The sequence below is a fragment of the Martes martes genome (assembly GCF_963455335.1).
Source record: "Martes martes genome assembly, chromosome: 13".
NCBI classification, from domain to species: Eukaryota; Metazoa; Chordata; class Mammalia; order Carnivora; family Mustelidae; genus Martes; species Martes martes.
In genome coordinates, this window is record NC_137901.1 from 20,191,761 (window position 1) to 20,213,860 (window position 22,100).

General features: G+C 39.9%; 1 protein-coding gene across 1 annotated transcript in view; it reads right to left on the reverse strand.

Annotated features, from left to right (window-relative positions):
* Window positions 1-638: 638 nt before the first annotated feature.
* The window catches only part of RAB27B (RAB27B, member RAS oncogene family), a 54,978-nt gene continuing 33,516 nt past the window's right edge, over window positions 639-22,100 (reverse strand). Inside the window, exons 2-6 of the mRNA XM_080821924.1 lie at window positions 16,089-16,260; window positions 14,391-14,476; window positions 8,875-8,978; window positions 5,401-5,524; window positions 639-3,887 (exon numbers count right to left, since the gene is read on the reverse strand). Of these exons, the coding sequence (XP_080678050.1) occupies window positions 3,698-3,887; window positions 5,401-5,524; window positions 8,875-8,978; window positions 14,391-14,476; window positions 16,089-16,241 (657 nt within the window). The 5' untranslated portion in view covers window positions 16,242-16,260 and the 3' untranslated portion in view covers window positions 639-3,697. The remainder of the gene's footprint in view (window positions 3,888-5,400; window positions 5,525-8,874; window positions 8,979-14,390; window positions 14,477-16,088; window positions 16,261-22,100) is intronic.

Below are 22,100 nucleotides of genomic sequence, written 5' to 3' on the forward strand. Positions count from 1 at the left end.
AACAGAGATACAGAACAGTGAAAAATCTTGTGTCACGGACACTGGTTCTGGGTTTCCAGTAGACCTATTCACCATTACACATATTGCTTCTCTTTCTAGCTGAGGAGTTTAAATATGAGCTTCATCAAACTTGTTGATTTCCAGGCAATTCAATTTACAGTTTATAGAATATTTTGGCTGTAATAATTTATTGTTTAATATAGTCGTGTACTTCTCTATCATCAAGCTTCTCTCTTACAAAGGAGATAAGAAAGGTCTGATGAAAACTCTTGCCCAGTTCATTTTACCTGTACAGGTTGGCAGAGCATAACGTATGCTAGAAAGCATAACAAAGACACTTACTGATACATTGAATGGCCCTTCTGGTGAAAAACAACAGATGAAATATTTACTTCAGAAAATGCTGATTTGGGGTTTTTTGCAGCGTGTAGCTGATACTATGGAAATGACAGCAAATCAACTCGAGTGGTGACTTGCAAGAATTCTAAAACTTAGGTAGAGACCCACAAGCTCAGTTCCTACCATTTAGCATTTTCTCTGCCAATTCGTGACTTGTGACCCTTGTCATACCAAGACAAACATGTTTTCTCAACTATTTTTTGGTACATTTTTCAAAGGATTTTTCTTTTTTTGTGTCAAAAGGTAACCTCGTGCCCACTCACAGTTGAGTTTCAAGCAATGCCCACTTCCATTCCGTGAGAGGCTTAGGAGACCAGGAGATGGTGGTAATTATCTCCAGATTCTAATAACATCCTGTCCCCTTGCTGAAGATATCAGAGCGCCTTTAGCTGCATTAGTTTCTCGGTGAGGCCTTCCTCAAATAGGATATAATAGGAAATGAGCTGTGTGGCTGGAGACAAATTTGGTCATAGAGGTATTCGAGGCACTGTGTTAGAGCAATGTAAACATCAAACTAGTGTAAGCACTCCAGAAATGATTTCTATATCAGAGAGGAATTTCATGTACATTTTAAATATTTCCCCCCAATACAATATAGTTTACCAAACCATTTGGGAGATAACAAATAACAGGATACATCTTGGCTAAAAATGCATGCTGTTTTGGACTGAAGGAGGTATGCCATTCTTTAAAGCTGTCTGTATACTTCATGTTCCTAACTCAATTTGAAACTGTAATATGAATTCTACATAATAATTAATTCTGTAATAATAAGTAAAGGAATTTCCTGTAATAGTGACATAGAATTTGGGATCAGATGTCAAACTTGACAGAGAAAATATTTTCTCAGATCAAGTATTTATTTATTAGTAGAATACAACTTTAAATTAGTTTTCTTGTCTTTTTAAAATTTCATGCCTCTTAAGATTGTTGTCCAATAATTGTTATTTTTATAGGCAGAATTCTATAATTAAAGGCATCATCACTCTCTGCTTCATGCTACGGCTATCAAATAACGATCTTAAAATAGACCCTGAAATAAATGCTTGTCAAATAACTAGCAATGACAGAATCTTGGCAAAAGTCAGTCAGTCAGTCAGAAAAAGAGCAGAAACAAAAAAATCCAAAATAGAATACCTTCAGGATTTCATAAAGGCTCAGCATTCCCTATCATGGGAATGCCAGAGACATCACAATTTGAATCCAAAGGCAAGTTGATAAAATAGCCATAGAAGTTTACCATATTTTGCCACAGCATTGATTAGAGTGTTTCTGCTCACTTTTCTTTCAGTCAAAACATCTCAGGTGTTAGCTGAAAGCTTTTTATCCTCATGGCTCAGGCACTGAGGTCATGAAGCACATCACAGAGAAAAACAGCATTGGAGGGAACACCCAAGCACGATGGAACTTAGAAGCTGGCATCATGCTTCCGAAGTCAGAGGAACTGAGCAGTTCACACTGAGAATTTTGGAAGAACACTGTAGACAATCCCTTGGATCTGTGTTCCTAATATGAACTCTATACCAGATGTAGACTGCACAGAGAGGTTCAAGGGTAAGGAGAAAGGGGGCTTGGGTTTTGGTTTTCTAATGTTTATAATTTAAAAATATGCCCAGAGTATGGAAAAATGAAGTTTAATTGGCAAAATTTCATAGAAAGAAGTACCATCTTATCAAAATTATATAGTCATGATAAAAAGAGAAATTGAAGCATGATGCCTTTGTTAATGATGAAACAGAAACATTTAAAGAACAATTTAATAGGAGTTGCTTATGCTTATCAAAAACAAAAATAAAAAAAAATGTAATTTCAGTTTAGGCACTGTAATAAGAACCAGCCAATGGAAAACCCTTTTGTAATGATTTTTAAAAAGAAAAGGCAGTTTTATATGAAAAAAATAAAGCTTGGAGAAAAGATACAGCTCCACTCCTGCTCTGTCCCCAAATATAGTTCCCATGTGGGTATTCTGCCTCAGGCAGATGAAAACAAATGTGAAATATATTGTAATATGGCATGAGGTATCTTTAATTTTTATGTGACGAATGACATGAAAACTCAAGAGCAACCATAAAATCAACCCATCATCCTGAAGTTGTTGATCTACAAAGTGACACACCTATAATTTTTGCAGTTGATTCAAAAGTCAGGGTGGGTGTGGGGAGTAGAAGTGTGATTTAGAGTTTCCAGTGCTTTTGTAAATTAAAAAGAAACCCACAATTATTTGTCACTTTTGTTTTCATATCACCAACATATTTTATCTAAAAACAATTAAGGCTAAATAGTTTTCCTCGACTGCATTTTTAAAGACATATTTAATAAATGACAATCTTTAACTTCCCCTTGGGACCATTTACTAAGAAAAATGAAATGTGAAACTGAACACTGAACCGATTTCCAAAATTTTGTTGGAAAGGGAAACCTCTGGAGATTCTCTTAATCCCAACTGATAATGTCAAGCTTCTAATTAGCTTGAGGGAAATTTGGCTAAATGATTCTTCCAGACTTCTGTAACAGACACATTTAATTTCATTTGTCCAAATGCCATATTTTCATACTTTCCTTTTTCTCTTAGGCCATTTCTCTTGCACTTTGTCATTCCCAGTCCTGTTCTTGTCTATCAGCCATTTATTAAGAATAGAAAAATGACATTAATACACAATCTCCCACATTTTAACAGAAGTCTGATCTACAGTCTCATAACCTTACCAGTGCTTGAGTCACCCTAGGACAGCTTGTTGGATGGACATGGTAATGTCATTATTAACGATCCATTTAGAATTCTTCATTGTATACCTATTTTTAGCTGATATGTTCCACGAATGCAAAACTAAAAGTACAAATCAAATTCTACATAAGAAGTAAATCCAATCTTTAAAAAAAAAAAAATCGTCTTTCTATATTCTCTCTTTAGTGGCCTATTCCTTTCCCCCATATGACATGGTCATTTTTGTTGTGATTTAAAACTCACTGATACCATCTTGAATACTTTCTTATGTACTCATCTTCTTCACAAAAACAAAAACAAAAACAAAAAAAACAAAAATCCAAAATTGTGCATCCATGACCATGAGAGCACATTAGGAAATCTCTGATCTTGTTTGGAGGGTGCCTCAGAGACAACTGGCCAATTCTTTTGAACACTGTTGACTATTCTGGTTTCTTAAAATAGATTTTTCTGGCAGAAAAAGAAAGACATGCCATTATGCATGGTCTACTCAAAAACAATTCTGTGGTTTGTCACTGTTTTTTGGAAGTAATATTTGGGTGGGGTTTTTGATGATCAGTTCCTACGAAGTGTCTAGCAGCCGCACTTCTTCTCTGCTGGTTTCTCGCCATCTAGCTTTCCAGAGTCTCCGCCATTGACTGTGTCGGGGACTTGCGTCTTCTCTACACACTGTTCCATTCGCTTCATGATTAAGTCCAGAAGGGTTTCCACAGCTTTCTCCACATTCTGGCCAGTTGCAGCACTCGTTTCAAAATATGGTATACTTGCATTGAAGAGGTGACACATTATTTTTGAGAGGAAGAAATCAGAAAAGACACAACCAGATGTACAAATGAGGAGCACAGGCAAAAACATGGCTGGCTGAGAGACGGTGAAATAATCATGGTTTTGCCCACTGAGTTGGAAAGCGTCTTGTTTTCTCTCAGTGAGTAAAAATTGATGGGCTGCTTTCTCCTATGGGTATAACAATTTTATGGACAAGGAAATAGGAGGTACTTGGGAATTTGAAGCTAGGGCATCATCACCATTTCACAAAATAATTAAGAGGGTAGAAATACCTAAACTAGGGATAAATCTTACCATTAAGATATTGGTTCCCTTCTAATCAATTATCTGGAAATTTGACTTGTAAATTAAGCAGGCCCCGAATAGGAGATGCATGTAAATAAATAGTCTGTATTTATATGGAATCAAAAGTTACACGTTTTTAAAGCTCTCATGGAAAATTCTTTAGTAAAAAATTGGCAGGTATGATGAAACTGCTTTAAATTTAAAGTTGGGGGGGTGCCTGGGTTACTCAGATGGTTAAGCATCTGCCTTTGGCTCAGGTCATGATCTCAGGGTCCTGGGATCAAACCCCCCATCGGGTTCTCTGCTCAGCAGGGAGCCTGCCTTCTCTTCTCTCTCTGCCCGCCTCTCTGCCTACTTGTGATCTCTCTCTCTGTCAAATAAGTAAATAAAATCTTAAAAAAAAAAAAAAATAAAGTCTGGGAGGTGCCTGGGTGGCTCAGTTGGTTAAGCAACTGCCTTTGGCTCAGGTCATGATCCCAGAGTCCCAGGATCAAGTCCCACATCGGGCTCCCTGCTCATCGGGGAGTCTGCTTCTCCCGCTGACCCTTCCCACTCTTAAGCTCTCTCTCTCTCTCTCTCTCATTCTCTCTCCCTCAAATAAATAAAATCTTAAAAAAAAAAAAAACCCCAAAAATGTAAAGACTGTGTTGGAAGTCAACTTATCATTGTAGGGGGGTGTTAATTCTTTTTTTTATCTGCCATTTAGGCTCAGCTCGGATAAGGACTACAATATTATGTCCTGGTCAGGTTTTATTTCTTAGAGTTTTAGAGCCATTAGTGTGGGAAGGCAGTAGACTATCGTGTTGAAGATCATGAGCTCTGATCTCAGACTGCCTGGGTTGAATTCAAGCTCTGCTACTTATTAGCTACCTGGCCTTCCATCAGTTACGTAATCCTTCTATGCCTCAATTCTTCATATATAAAATGGGATGATTCTAGATCCCCTATGTATGCTTACGAGGGGTTAAATGAGTTAAAGTCTAGGGACAGTTATTAGCACATACTAAGTAATCCAGCCAATGTTAGCTGCTATGACTAGCAAGGACTTGATTTGAAAGATCACATACATTCCCCTGAAAGATCTTTTTCATTCACGGGCTATTACTGATTCAAGGGGATTCCTCCCAGTATCAACCTCATGTTCCTGCTCCATTACTAAGCAGCCGCGGGCAAGGTCAGATGACACGTCTGTGTCAATGACTTACCCGTATTTGTCAGCCAGCTCCCGGGCTTGCCTTTCATTGACTTCCCTCTGGTCTGGGAGGTCTGCTTTGTTGCCAATTAATACTATATCTGGATTTTCACAATAAGCGTTTGCTTGCAGTTGGCCTTAGGAAGAAAGCAGACGGACCCAGCACATTAGTTATAAACAAGTAATGTCAAATGATTGCTCGTACTCTGAAATCCTTTTCTTTTTTTCCTACTTCAAATTCCACTTGGCTGCTTGCTAGTTAGATCATATTAGCCAAGCTACTTCACTTCACTCAACTGCAGCTTCCCTGTCTATAAAATGAACGAAGATGACGCCTCAAAAGTTGCAGATTGTGAATATGCATAATGACGGCTATGAACCACCTATGATCACTTATCAGTGCCCTTGTATACCTGGGGAAATGTTCTCCAAGATGGACATACTGCTTTAGACTCTTTGTTCTTCAGATATAAGTAGAGGTAATAGAACAGGAATTTTAAGTGTGTAAGTCCGCTCTTTCCTCTAAGAGGCTGCTACTTTTTCTTTTTTAAAGTGGGCTCCACACCCAACACAGAGCCCAGTGCAGGGCTTGAACTCATGAACCTGAGATAAAGACCTGAGCTGAGATCAAGAGTCAGATGCTAAACTGACTGACATCCAGGCACCCCTAGGCAGCTACATTTCTATCTCCTAAAGTCCAAGGTCATGATCTATTAGAACAGAACATTTCTGAACCACCACAAATGCATGGAGAAACCATTTTTTAAAAAAAAAAGATTATTTACTTATTTTTTTGACAGAGAGAGAGAGAGAGAGAGAAGCTAGAGAGGGAACACAAGCAGGGGGAGTGGGAGAAGGAGAAGCAGGCCTCCCACCGAGCAGGGAGCCCAATGCTAGGCTTGATCCCAGGGCCCTGGGATCATGACCTGAGCTGAAGGCAAATGTTTAGCAACTGAGCCATCCAGGCGTCCCTCATGTAGAAACAATTTTAAGACACATGGCTTGTTTTTCCTGTTCTCCAGGACGCACTGTGCAAAAGAGAGAAGAAAGAGGGAGGGAGAATGGGAAGGAGGGAAGAAAAGAAGGAAGGATTGAAGAAGGGTTGAGGGAGGGAGGGAACAAGGAAGGAAGGAAAGAAATGCTAAGAAATCTGTGAACCTACGTTTCTGAAGTTATGAGGATTACTTTAATTTCTCTCTCAAGGTATGCTGTATGCAACTCTGATGAGGAGGAAGACAAGGCTTACCTATAACACTGATTATCTGGGTGTTAAGAGTTAAAGTGTCATGAGACATGCCAATTAATTATCTTAAATCCCAGTAGTATCCTTCTGGATTTTTTTTTTAATAAGGAAGAATTTTATATACCTTGTAAAAGGATGAACAAGTCATTCTCTGAAAGAATCTAATAGTCCTATTATCTCTTTATCTCCTCAGAATCTAATAATACCACCAAAATTTAGAGAAAGAAATACAATAATAAAAGGAAATAGAGACAAATCCAAGGATAAACACTCAGTTGGAGAAGCAATGAGGGAAGTCAGAATTTGTTGGTATTTGTCCCCATGGTAGCAACCATATTACTGAACTCATGTTGAAAGCAGTATAGGTATTTATTATAAATAATATATAATAGAAATGCATATTTTTGGAATATTCTGTGCCAGACACTAATCCCAGCTTGGGGTTACTGCAATGGAACAAAGCCAACAAAGTCTGCACTTTCATAGAGCTCACATTCTAGTGGCAGAGAGTCAAAAGGACAAGTAAACAGAGAAATACGTAATATGATGTCACATCGTGGCATGACAAAAGAGAACATAAAGTGTACTGAGGAGACATAAAGTAGCAAAACATACTAATTTACTTATTTTTTTGAAGATTTTATTTATTTATTTAAGAGAGAGCACGAGCAGGGGGCAGGGGAAGAGGGAGACGGAGAAGTAGACTCCCCACTGAGCCCGATGTGGGACTCGAACCCAGGACCCAGGATCAGGACCTGAGCCCAAGGCTGATGCTTAACCAACTGAGCTGCCCAGGTGCCCTGAAGCATACTGGTTTAGACGGGTGGCCAGGGAAGGCTTCTTCCAAGAGATAAAGTTTGAACAAACCCTGGAAGGAGATGAGAGAACTATCACACTCCATAAATGGGAGAAGAGACATCAAGCCAGAGAAAGTTGGAAAGTACAAAAGCCACAAAGTATGGAATGTGCTTTTTGTCCTGGGAGCAGCAGGAGAGACGTTTGGCGGGAGGCCAGCGAGCTGGGACAGAATAAGAGTAAATTACACAGGAATCTAAGTCCTGATCACCAAGGCCTTATGGCAGAGTGAAGGATTCTGGATTTCATTCCAAGTGAGTTGGGAGGTCCCAGAGGGACTTTGAGCAGGGGAGAAACATGATCCAGTGTTTTGTTTTGTTTTGTTTTTTAAGATTTATTTATTTGGGGGGAGGGGCAGAAGGAGAGAGAATCTTAAGCAGACTCTCCACTGAGCAAGGAGCCTGACTCGGGGCTCAATCCCACGACCCCGAGCTTATGACCTGAGTTGAAATCAAGAGTCAGATGTCCAACTGACTGAGCCACCCAGGTACCCCAATATTTAAAAGAAAAATAACCCTCTAGCCACAGATAGCCCCAACAAATCTAGAAATGACAAACCATCACCAGTCCAGAGGATTGCTTATATATCCCATTAGGATTAAAATTCTTATTTGTAATAAAAATGCAAATGAAATATTTCCTTTAGTGCTACATCAATTTTTGGAAAGGAAGAATCAAATACCACTTTCCAAATACTACTATCAATCTGTCTTTAATAACTGATCAGGCTACTTTTACCTTATGTCTAAATTGTGTAGATTTTTCATTTCAAGTCTTCCTTACATCTGAACGTTCCCACCCACCCACCCCCCCCCCCAAATGTGAAATTTCAGTGTGAGTTGATCAACACACCGTACCTTATTTCATGTGGCTGGTCTGCTCTGGAGCAGTTTCCCACCCAATTAACCCATCCATTAATTGATCCATTAGTTAACCCGTGTGCAAAGGTACACTTTTTGGAGCCAGTGAACCCCTCAGAAAACACTGTTGCTTTTCTCTGTTTCCTTTCTGGATTAGATGTGGCATCCCACATAGCTGTAACAAGTCCTTTAAGACTTACTGGATAAGTGGAATTAATAGCCTTTCAATTGCAATAATAAAGACCTTGAATACACACACACACACACACACACACACACACACACACACACATGCATAGGTGGTGCTATGCAGGGTTCTTCTAAGAGTGTCAAAGGAAAGTTCCCTGCCAAACCACCTTTGGTGAGCCACATGCAGCCCATCACTTTGAAGGTGACACAGGAAATGCTAATCTCATGGATCCCAAGGTTAATCTGTGGAACCTAATCTGGTTCCATGTTGGGAGGCAAAGCAGCAAATAGAGCTGTTGGGGCCCAAAGTGGCCAATGCAAGTGACTTGGTCCCACTTACTCATCCAGTTTCTGACATTTAAGAAGCTCTGTTGACTGGTGAGGTCAAACATTAATAAGAAACCCATGGCATCTCTGAAAAATGCAGTGGTGAGGCTCCGGAATCTGCCAAGAAAGCACAATGGATAGTTCTGGAAGTTAGCCCACAGACATTACGATGGCAGTATATATGACACTATTTCCCTTTGAAATGTGAAATCCCCATGGCATCCCATGGATTCTCCTACAGAATTAGAGAGTGAGCAGAAAGATGGCTGAAAGGTGAGGGAAAGGCATCTGGTTGTAGACCTTTCTTAGGATCACATCCTGGCTTTATGGCCTAGAGCATTTATGCACACAGTTTGTAACATTCGATCACATGATGGCTTGCACAGTCCCTTGGACTCTTTCTCTTGTTGGTTCACGGATTTCTTGTGGTCCATAATTGAAATGGAAGCTACTTTCAAATGGAGACTTTAACTTATACTCTTCAATCTCCCTTGTCTGTGCCTAGAAGAAAGCTCAGCCCTTGGTAGCCTAAAAATGAATGCCTGTGATTACATGCAGAAAACCACAACTTTGGAAAACAGTGTGGAGATTCCTTAAGAAATTAAAAATAGAGCTACCCTATGACCCTGCAATTGTACTACTGGGTATTTACCCCAAAGATATAGATGTAGTGAAAAAAAGGGCCATCTGTACCCCAATGTTCATAGTGAGCAATGGTCACAGTCGCCAAACTGTGGAAGGAACCAAGATGCCCTTCAATGGACGAATGGATAAAGAAGATATGGTCCATGTATACAATGGAGTATTATGCCCCCATCAGAAAGGATGAATACCCAACTTTTGTATCAACATGGACAGGACTCGAGGAGATTATGCTGAGTGAAATAAGTCAAGCAGAGAGAGTCAATTATCATATGGTTTTGCTTATTTGTGGAGCATAAGAAATAATACAGAGGACATGGGGAGATGGAGAGGAGAAGGGAGTTGGGGGAAATTGGCGGGGGGGGAGATGAACCATGAGAGACTATGGACTCTGAAAAACAATCTGAGGGTTTTGGAGGGGAGGGGGGTAAGGGGTTGGGTGAGCCTGGTGGTGGGTATTAAGGAGGACACGTAATGCATGGAGCTCTGGGTGTAGTGCGTAAACATGAATTTTGGAACACACACACAAAATTAAATTAAATTAAATTTTTTAAAAAAGTAAACCACAACTTGTTAATAACTGGAACTGGGGTTCTTTTGCAGGGAAAAAGCAACATTGGTGAGAAGATACTTTCATAAACACTGGGGATAAGGCTGAATTTTAGTCTGGCACCTATGTCTCATGAGGAAGAGGGAAAAACACTGGAGAAAGGAGGAAGGAGAGGATGATTAAGGGAAGCAAGACAAGGTCAGAGAGACATAGTAGTTGGAGACAGAAAGCAAGAACATTCATCTCTACTGGAAGATTTTACAGAATATACTCTGTCATGTGTTGCATAAAGACTTGCTCTCTCTGCTCCAACCTCCTCCACCCCAAACTCTTCAGTAAAATTGAAGGTGGGCTGAGATCCACTCAAGGGCAGGAATGGGCAAAACCAGAGACCCCACACAGGCACCAGAGAAGGCTTGGGTTATGCTGATAACAGAAGTGAATTTGGAAATGGGTTTTTAGAAAAGCACATAACTTCAAAATACAGACTATCACTTCCTATCCTCAATGTGTTCCTAATGTTTGGTCTCCCATTTTAGACCATTTGTGGATTCTTTGGTTTCCTTGGCATTCTATTCTCAACCCATTCTTACTCTACGTATGTTCACCGAGTAATCTCATCTACTTCTCTGGCTCACTTGTCACCTATATGTTGAATGACTAGGTGTAGATTTGTCCTGTTCTTCATGCTGTGTCCAGTTAGAGGAAACTGAGGCATCTCTAACTTCACGAGTTTAAACCCAACCTGGCCCCTCCTCCTGATCTCTTTTTCTATCAGTGCATCACCATCATTGGGGTGACCATGGCTTCTCCTTCACCTGCTGTATACAATCACCAAGCATCTCCTGACCTTCTCATTTCTGTCCATCTACTCTAGTTTTGAGCCCACCCTCTTTCATCTGAGTATCTTTAACAGACGTCTTAACAGGCTTCCTGTCTCCAGTTTTGCTTGGGACCCTCCCCTTCACTGATGCCTTCTTGCTGACTATATAAACTCTCTGCTAAAAACATCTAAATGGTGATGCATGGCTGCACTGCTCTTAAGATAATGACTGAACTCTTCAATACACTTGCTCGTCTATCCAGCTTCATCCCCTGAATACCCACAGGCATGCTGATCTTCTCTTAGTTCTTAGAAAGTTCACTCTCTCCCCTGGGCTCTCACACATGCTGTTCTTTCTGTGGGTAACCTGGCCTTCATGCTTCCTCTACCTCCTACCTCTTTAGCCTGGATAAGACTCACTCACTCATACATTGTGTATGAGTATATATATAGTCTCAGAGGAAATAACACTTTCCCAAGAGGCCTTCCTACCACCCCCATCCAGGTTATAGGCTCCTCCTGGTGCACCTGCCCCTCACCTTTTGTTTTCCTGACACTGTCCTAAGACTTTATTGCAATTTGTTTGTTATCTGTTCAAATTCCACTCTAGACTGGTGAGCTCCAACAGGAAAGGAGTTATGTTTCTAATTTGTCATCCTGAATATTTTCATGGTCCTGAACATAGTATTTGCTCACAAAATGTTTGTCAAATTAAGAGAAAGAAAAAAGAAAGAATAGCGAAGGATATACAATTATTAAAGATTTCAATGACTTTAGTAGGGAATGATTCTTTTAATACCAAAGCAAAGAGAATAGATATTTTAATGACTATTTCCAAATTCAATTTCTTTGGTAAGGCATTAATCATGATAATTATGAAGTATCAATAATTTTACTCAATTTTTTTCTTGTGGAATTGCCCCTACCTACCAGTTGCTGGAGGCTCACAGAGATTATAGCGCTATTACTGAAGTTTTCTTTCTCTTTGGGGACTAGCTGTATTCACAAAATTGTCTCCCCCTCAACTACTATAGTGTGGCTAAGCCAACTGCTCTCTGTTCTCTCCCAAAAAGAGAGAGAGAGAAAGAGAGCGTGTGTGTGTCTGTGTGTGTGTGTTGGGGGGGGGGTTGTGTGTGTGTGTGTGTGTGTGTGTGTGTCTCATTTAAGGACAAGACCATGTCCTATCCTTCTCTCATTGCCCATTGCACATGACAAAGTTTTTCTTTTATGTTAATGGTCTTTTTACTGGGGGGAGAAGGGGAAAAGGCTAGCATTTATAACTTTAAATGGACGTAAGCTGTAATTTTTCAAACAGCAGTGCTGAAGGTCGTGCCGAAGTCTACAACCACAGCCTACTTTCCTGGGTCCAAGTCATGGCACAGGAGGTTTTAAAAACAGAGTCCAAAGATACTCCCTTGGTAAAGATTTCTTTTTAAAAATTTGTGTTAATGGTGACAGCCTGACACACATTTCACCGCAGTGCAATGCTGACAACACTAAATCAACACACGCAGCATGGGATGAGTGTCGTTGTCACCATGGGGGGGAGAGGCATGGAAGTACAAGAGGGCCACCCTGCTTAGTGGGGCTACATTATTTTTAAAACATGCTTGTGTGGATCTCACGGGGTAAGCATTTCTGCATCCACAGCAACACGGACAGGACATTCTTGTTCTAGAACAGGCTCAGATCCTAGACCATCCTGCCCAGCACCCTTGTTAGCCCCTTCTTCCCAAGGTGACTCCAGAGGAAAGGTAATTGATTTCCAGCTTTACTCAGCAATCTCATTCTGTCCAGTGAGTCAGTAGGGTGGGAAAAGCTGGGACCACATTTAAAAAAAAACAAAAAACAAACAAACAAAAAAACAGATCCCAGAGTCACATTATTACTTTCTCCTTCACTAGGAACTAAGGCTGTACCCTGTAGCCTTGAGGTTTGCGTAAAGGGTTCAATTTTTAGCTCGTTCCCATGATACCACTTTTATCAATAACCATAATCTCATACGGGTTATACTGCCAGGTGTTTTTAGGCACAGGGCTGAGGTGTGAGAAACTGTTTATCTTGTTGCCTGGCTACACCTTGTATGTATACAGAATGCAAAATTATCAAGGGATGAATAACCTCAGTGTTACCAAGACTGTCCCTAGTTTTCCTCACTTCCCTCGGGGAGCAGCCGTCTTAGGGGGGCAGAGCAGAGCAGCCTACCATCCTGCTAGGCTGACATATCATGTGTGAGGACATATGGGAACCACATTTTCTCATACTACTTCTTCAAAAATGAATTAAATTGGTCTATAAAACATACATCTTTGTGACAACAAAACTGACATATGAACAGAAATTCTTGTGAGGAATGACTTCAGAAGAACTAGCAGTGTTGAAGAATGTGTGTAAATGGAATTCACAGTCAAAAGAGCTAACGGAGAGGGCCCGGCACCTCTCCTGGCGTTTACACTCACTGAAAGCGAGAACACTTTGGATGCATTTCAAAAACTTAAGTGTTTACAAGCATAAACATTCTAAGACATGTGATGCAGAATTTGGAGGTATGTGCCTTCTAAACATCTTCTCTGACAATCTACTGCCAATTTTTATTTAATCTGATATTGTAAAGCTTCACTAGCTTGTGGTCTTTAGTACTTTGAAACCTTGGATCTCAAAGAAACATCTTTTCATCAAATAATGCAACAGCACCTCTACTCTAACAAACAACCCTCTTGTCTACTGAGCTTCTCTTGCCTTGGACATCGTACCAGAGAAGATGCTAGAAAACCGAGCACGGTCTCTGTCCCTGTAATGCTGACAATTTTGTCAGGGTAAGGCCACAGGTGCATCGAAGAACCATAGTTAGAGACAAAAACCGAAGATTTGCCTTCTTACAAGGTGGTGCATAATTAACTGAGTAGGTTAAGGATGGTGGGATAGGTGTAGGAGTTCACAGAAAGAGGGAGTTTGTTTCAGATGGGCATTTAGAAAGGCCCCACAGAGGAGGTGGTCCATGAGCCAGGCCTCATGAAAGGAGAGGATTGGGAAAGGTAGGGAAGGAGGAAAACATTCCAGCCAGAGAGCGATGGCGTGACCCAAATCTTAGAAAATTAACCCAGTCAAGAGACACAGGACAGTCTGTGCAGAAGAATGGCAAGAAATGGGAAAGGTCTTACCACCCTTTCTTCAATTCCCTCTCCAGGTTGTACTTGTAATCATGTTAATTTTCCACTTTCATTAAATTCTAGAGAAGGTTTTTTCTCCCCATTAGAAAGTACAAAGACAACACAAAACAAGGATCTCCAGAGATGGCTGAAGATCCGATTTCTGAAATCCGTACCAAATCCGCAACGCTAGTTATCGTTAATTACCTATAAATAATTTATTTTTATTTCTTTACATAAATGTCTATTTTGGAACAAGGAGACGAGTTGTACAACATTTGCTTTTCAAGTCCACATAACAGCATTCACTTGAAAAGAGTTTTTCTCAGCTGTTTGTAGCTAGAAACAAAGTAATTTACTATTACCGCTCTTGTCCGGCAGTGTCCCAGAGCTGAAGATGCACTTTAAATGCTTTCCCTGATGATCCATTTGGTCCCTGGGTATTATAAACCTAAAAGATACAATTTTCATCAGTTCATATCGCTTTGGATTTTGTCAACATTCAAATTCTCTGGGTTCACTCAGCATGTTTTTTCTCAATTACTATAATCAAAGTTCATAGTGCAGAATAAATATTTGCTCTGTTTTTTCCAGAAGTATCACATATACTCTCACTTTTAAATGTCAAGTACAAGTATGATTTTCAACACAATTTAGGCATACTGCAAACTTAAATTAGACACCTTCTGTCATTTCCTCACGGAGGGAGCAAACATTAGATTTAGGACCCAAGTTCTAAGTTCGACTATCAACCCTTCATTTCACTTCTTTTGAATCTTATTTTCTTACAGCGAACTGAGACCCACAATCTCTTCCTTCTTTACAGAGTTTCTGCAAAAATACATGACATAACAGATGTGAACGTACTTTTAAAATGGTAAAACGCTTTACTAATACCTGAATATCTTTTGCTGTGACATGGGCTTCCAAAGTGACCTACCCATGAAATGCACACAGAATTTCTCAATAAATTTACACAAGATATTTCAAGTCTTCCTTTACTCGCCATTTTTTTCAAATGCTCTTTTTCTTAATGTTTGCATTTTCAAAATTATGGCCTTTTGGCTTCTTATTTAAGCAAAGCCTAACAACTTTAATAGTTCATCAGCGCCCCAAAGTACGGTTTAATAGAGATGTTTACAGTGTGGTTTAGCATAAACATGGTTTAGTAAAAATGTTCAAAGGGAAAACTTCTCAAGGACTTACCTACCTAGGTGAGTGGAGGCATCTGGGAGGGGTGAAGTCACGGGAAAACACTGGAGGGGTTGCAAGCAAGAGTGCTAAGAATACCCTAAAATGTACTGACCTTCAGATGAGGTGCCGGATGTATACGGAACCATGATTTAACTTCTCAACCACAATTTCCCTTTCTTCCCCCCAAGTCTCAAGCAAAGAGTAGATTTGTGACATCAACTAGAAGCCACCGCCATGTTGGCAATCAAGAATACCTTGGGTGGCAGTAAATCTGGCTCAGCTCATGTGTCTATGCTACGCGTCTCACATGTCACAATATCCTTACTCCTGTCATTAGCGTCTAGCATAGGAGAAGAAAGCAGTTGTAATTCTCACTTATACTCCCTTATCTTGGAAAATAGCATGGACTGGTCTCACATTCTGTTCATAATAAGCTAGTGATTGATAGCTGAGTCTACACATAAATAAAAATGCAGCAAGCACTTACAAAGCTCATTTTCCAGCTATTTGCCAATCATTCTTTTAACTTCTCTCTGAAGAGTTGAGAAATGAACACTAGTTCTTATGGAGAAACTTCACTCAGATCAAGAGTTAAGGTTTTACAACCCGGATCATTCAAGTTTTGAAAGACTCCTAGAGAATTCATAGAAAACACACTATAGAAACCTGTAAATTATTTCTTCGTCCTAAATGCTTTCAGAGACAGGTGATAGTGTCACTCCACATTTTTCCTGGCAAAAGTTCCCTGTGATAAAAGACAGACACCTTGTGGTGCAATAAACATAGGTTCTTAATTCTATTTTTTATGGGCGGGGGGGGGGAGAGAAATCAGCAACAAAGTTAACATAACGGTATGGTTAAAAACTCACCACACGTTTTTCCCGAAAGTCTATTCCTACTGTTGTGATGAACTTGGGATTGAATTTATTGTCCGTGTATCGATAAAGAAATGTCGTCTTCCCCACCCCCGAATCTCCGAGGGCCAGGAGTTTGATCAGATAATCATAGTCCCCATCGGTCATAGTGATGGTCTTGGTGGGCCTGTGTAGGAGAGGAAAAATAGTAGGTTATGATAAAACTCGGTTTCCCTCTGCCTTCCTTCAAAACACAACATAAATGTACATTTCAAGGTTAAAATAGTTGGATACTTCTATTTTGTCAAATTCTGAATTAACTTGCTCAAAGCAGCCTTGGGAGTAAGAGTACCTCCATTATTTCACTCAGTACAAGTCTTTTTACACCCTGTCAGTTCATACGGGACAAAAACTATCTAGAACCCACAACAGTCATTGCCACAGTAGTAGTAGAAAGTGGCCATGGCTTTTAGTTTTACAGCCGGTGCCCTTTGGGGTCAGGAAGAGGAGGAGGTCACAGGAAACCAAAAAGCCGGCCCAAGATGATGCAGGTAGGCTAGGGAGACATTGAAACTACATATGGGTAAGCGGAAGAGAAGAGCCTAGGGAAACATTTTGCATCTAATCATGTATAATGAGCTTTCTATTATGTGCATGCAAAATATTCCTTTTTAATTTAAAAAATTTAACAACTGAGATGACAACCTTTAAAAACATTGATTTGAAATCATTTCAAAAGCAGTGTCTAAAAATCTTCTGTTTTGAAATACCAAAGCCTCTGTTCTCCAATGGCAAATCTGTTGTATTTGGCAAACCTGCTGAATATTTTCCAGACCTTGAAAAAGGAGAAAAGCTAGTAAGAAGCATGACTATGGTAATTCTGCTAGTATTTCTCCTGCCCGAAAGAATGCCATTCGCCATTTTTCCCATTGTCCTGACCTCTTTTGCCTCAGTCTTAATTTCTTCTGTTGTTATAAGGACTCTGGGTAAGGCCAAGGGCTAATGCCTGGAACACCTGCACTGGTGATTACCTTTGAATTACACTATCACCTACAGAATATTTAATGATGTTTCCACTCTGGAGGTCAGCAAAAGGATTTGCCATTTGATAAAATTTTCTGGTTCGTGAGTTGTAGAAACAGGTTCATGATAGTCCCACGTAGAGGAAGGCCTGTAAAGAAGTTCTTAGAAAAGTATCTCTCCTATTATATGAAAGGGCAGAATATTTTTCCACTTCTACAGATCCAGAAAACACCATACTCCTCAGTTCTGGGGCAATTAAAATTAAGTTTCAGTAAGTTATCCCGCAGATATATCTAAAAATTGCTAGATACGGGGAGCCTGTGTGGCTCAGTGGGTTAAGGCCTTCTGCCTTCGGCTCAGATCATGATCCCAGGGTCCTGGGATGGAGCCCCACATCGGGCTCTCTGCTCAGCAGGGAGCCTGCTTCCCTTCCTCTCTCTCTACCTGCCTCTCTGCCTACTTGTGATCTCTCTCTCTCTGTCAAATGGATAAATAAAATCTTATTAAAAAATTGCTAGATAATTTTAATCATTTTTTACCTGTAAGAAAATGATGTACATATTCATCACTTCAAATAAAACTTTATTTTTTACATAGTCACTTTAGTTAGTGATCAAAACTAAAAGGTTTCATGTCTTTGGATAAAATAAAAATGATAAAAATGATAATTAGGTACTTAGCAAATCAGCACCATTACATCATTTGGAAGATCAGCAAATTTTTTACATTAGAATTCTCTAAAATCTGAGCCACCCTGACGCTAAATCCTGTTAAATACATTATGGATGTATGTTTCTTTAATTAATGAAGTGTTTTGAGAGCTGCCAATATATAACTTCTATGCTAAACCTCCTCTTCCATAATATGCTTTCTTCACTGAGTAGGACTCTCAAGGTGAATGTTTGCTGAAATGTTCTTTTATTGTTGTTGCCTTTGTTTAGTAGCTACACAAAGTATAGCCAATGCTCAGGAAGAGTTGCTTAGCGTCCATCAACAGCCAGCGTTCTTCAATACAAGGATGCAGATATCTCAGGTACTGACCTGAAATTCTTCTTGGAAAAAGTCTTCATTGACTGACTACCCAGCAGTGACTAGTTCTGAGTTGAGAGGGTTCTAAATATCTTACCAGGACTTTTTAGTTGAAGATGTTGCTGTTCCTAGTCTTTGAGATAAATTGGTTGCTAGAGGAGATTGCTATCAATTCCCCCCACTTGGGTCTATCTGGGCCACCATCACTCGACCTTCTTCTCTCTTTGCCTCCCAAACTTGCTCATGTGAACTCCTCTGAAGGGTGATAACGTCTGTCATTTCACTAATAGAACTGGATGAAACTGCTAATTCTCTTGGGAAAGAAGGATTAAACTTATCCTGAGATATGTGACAAAAGCTTAATTCTTCCCTGAGCACAAGTCTTGATCAGGGTGAGGAAATTAAAGGTACTGGCTGCCTAAATACAAGATAAAGTTGGGGGATACTGTGGCCCCCTGGCCTGGAAAAATGAAAATAATAAAGTCAAGAAGATATATCAACATACTTCTAATTTTTGCTTAAAGTTAACTACGTTTTTTGCAATATTTTTTGTGACAGAGTTAAGACAAGCTAAGCCTTGAGCAAATCTAATTAAATATCTCCAATATACAATATCAGGTCCAAAAATGAAAATTTTAAAAATTTATTATCTTAGTACCTGGCGTACATACACTTAAAGCTTAAAGATAAAAAAAAAAAAAGACCTAGTTTTACAAGAGGAAATACGATTGAGAGATGAGTCAAATAGTTGTGTTTTTAGTTCAAACAAAACAGTAATTTCATGGGCTGTAGTGGTCTGTGAAGATTTTGTAGAGGAAGATGAACTTGTATTTAATCTTCTAACAAAGGGAGGAATTACCTATGTGGAGAGAAGATACAGGACCACTGCATCGGCTAGGACTTCCCACTTGTACAATGAAACTATCACCACTTGCCAGCGACATGACCTACCAGGTATTCCGGATCTGCAATTTGTTCTCTGTTGTTGGTACATAAACTTGCCTGAGGCAATACTGACTTGCCTCCCAGTCAGGCTCTAATCCAGAGTGAACAATTCACTAACCATGGATCAGTTTCACGGTGGCTCACACTGGCTCTCTTCTATAAATGAAGGATTATGGACACTGAACAAAAATTCCACCTGAAGTCAGTACAAAACTTGACACTATAGAAAACCTCTATTTAGTGTCTCCAGTAGACTCATTAAAGAAATTGACAAAGTAAACTCAGTATGAGACAGTTTGTCTTTTAAGTTGCTTTCGAAAATGAATTTTCTCATTCTTGTATCACCACTTATATATAATTATTTCGTTAGGTTCCGCTTTTACTACCATGTGATTTTCTGAGTCCTAAAATCATATGACCTCGATATTCTATCCTTGGCCTGGCAAATATGACACCACAAAGAAAAATAAAAGCCTTGGCAAAGTTTCCTTTTCCAAGAACCGAGCTAAAAAAAAAAAAAAAAAAAAAAGGATCTGGGAAGGATCAAAAAGCTGACAAGTTTAGCAGTATTTATTCCTGCACAATGATTGATGGTCTTGTCACTTCTTCCTTCTATGGATCTAAAAGTAAAGAAAAAGCCAGAAGATTGCTGTACTTCAGGAAGTATGTCTGACTCTCTCCCATTATCACTGTGTCACAAGCTAAACCACAAGAGCCAAGAGGTCTTCTAGATATCGAACCCGAAGCACCATCCTCCGAGCCCTTCGTGGAACGTAAGGGGCTGGAAGAGAAGGAAAAAGAATCCAAAACACTTGGGAGGCTCTACTCAATGCACAGTCTCAAAGGCAGAAGGAACTTTAAATAACCCTCCTCAGCTTACAGAGGAGAAGTCATGTGCACTAAAGTTGCATGACTTGTGGGATGACAGTTTCTAACAACAACAACAACAAAATCCAAGACCGTTGTTCATTATAATTTGAAATGAAAAGTGGGTTAGATAGGTAGAAAGTAGACATATTTTCCTTCTATGGGGGAAGGGAATTTTCTCTGTTTTTTTTTTGCCAGGAACATGATTTTCATTGTTAGACTATCTCAAATGAGGCTGCCCAGAGTTTCTTTCTTCCCCCCCCCCCCACTGCTATGCCTCATTCTTGTTCAACAGAAATCTCATTTGCTCAGAAACTTAATATCCCTGGTCCACTGCTGGATCCAGAGTCCAGAATAGTTGCTGGCATGATTAGGGGATCAGTACATGTGTGTTGAGCATCGGAGCCATGCAAATGTCATAATTAATGAAATTAATCTTTGAGCAGTTGGTGGAAGTGGAGTCCCTCCAAGTTCAGGACTTACATTCTCCTTCCTTCCTCAATTGTGAAGGGAATATTTAGAGTAAATGATCACTGTGGGACCTTCCAGGTCTGGCTTCCTGAGCTCATTTTTCTATTTCTATAAAAACCTTCTCAAAATAGAATACTTGTATCTTCAGAGAAGCAGTTTCAAAGAACCTAGGAAAAGAGAAAGCACAGAAGGACTGTAATTTTGGATGTGAGATCTGTATCGGCAGAGAATACATAAACTTGTCAGTTGACTAGTTCAGGGCTCAGAACTGGGCTTCTCCATAAAAGCACCCATTCACCCATCTAACACATACTCACTGGCACCTTGTAATTTGCATGATATTCTGCATGACTCCAAGGATACACTCTGTTTTCTCTAGAGGGGAGCTTAACAAATGCTACAGATATGTATGGACGGCTACTGTACAGGCAGACTTCCCCATGTGAACTTAAAATATTCTTTGTGAGCTCTCCAAGTAACAATCCTAAGAATGCTTTGACAAGCTATGACCTTGTGACTTGAACTTATTAAATTAATAAAAACCAAGTTAAATTCTTTTTTTTTAAAGATTTTATTTGTGGGGTGCCTGGGTGGCTCAGTCGGTTGGGCGTCTGCCTTCAGCTCAGGTCATGATCCCAGAGTTCTGGGATCAAGTTCCGTTGGGCTCCCTGCTCAGTGGGGAGCCTGCTTCTCCCTCTGCTTGCTGTTTCCCCTGCTTGTGCTCTCTCTCTCTCTGTCTCTGACAAATAAATAAATAAAATCTTTAAACAAAAAAAATCTTTTAAAGAAAGAATTGATTTATTTGAGAGTGGGAAAGAGCATGATCAGGGAGAGGGGCAGAGGGACAAGCAGACTCCCTGCTGAGCACAAAGCCCAACACAGGGCTCAATCCCAGGACCCTGAGATCATGACCCGAGCTGAAGCCACCCATGGGCCCCCAAACCAACTTAGTATCTTAAGGCACTTTAGAAAGCTTAAAATAGTAGACAAAGTATCAGTGATATTACTTCGTGGTGCTTTACATAAAACAAGCTGTCAAACATAAAATGGACAGATGCTTAATATTTTCCCATTTATCTTTATTGGACTGGTTTTTATTGGGCTCCAGTAGGTACATTGTGAGATCTAGAATTTCCACAGCAAAATGTCATTGAGTGATCGCCTGAGGGTGGTTCTCATGGACTGACCTTGGAATTCTGCTTCCCATAACCACATCCATGTCCTAGAGGAACTGGGGCGCATGGGTAGCACAGCTGGTGAACTGTCTGACTCTTGGTTTTGGCTCAGGTCATGATCTCCAAGTGACGAGACTGGGCCCTGCGTCCGATTCCATGCTCAGGAAGGAGTCTGCTTGACAGTCTCTCTCTCCCCCCACTCTACCTCTCCCCCGCAAAATAAATAAGTCTTTTTAAAAAATAAATAAATTATGGATGGTACTCAAAGGACCTATAGGCTGCTCAGCAGTAGAACAGAGGCATCTTGTGAAGGGAAGGGAGATGAGGGGTAATAAAAAAAAACAACAACAAAAAACAGCTTGTATTCAATAGCATTTTCTTCTGTTAAGAAGGTTTTGATTTTCATTTTGATTCTTCTTAAAGCCTATTTATAATTAATGGAAGTGAGCCTATATGGAATATTCAAACCCAGTTATAAATATAAATCAATATCAAGTTAATCAAGCAAACTTTACTT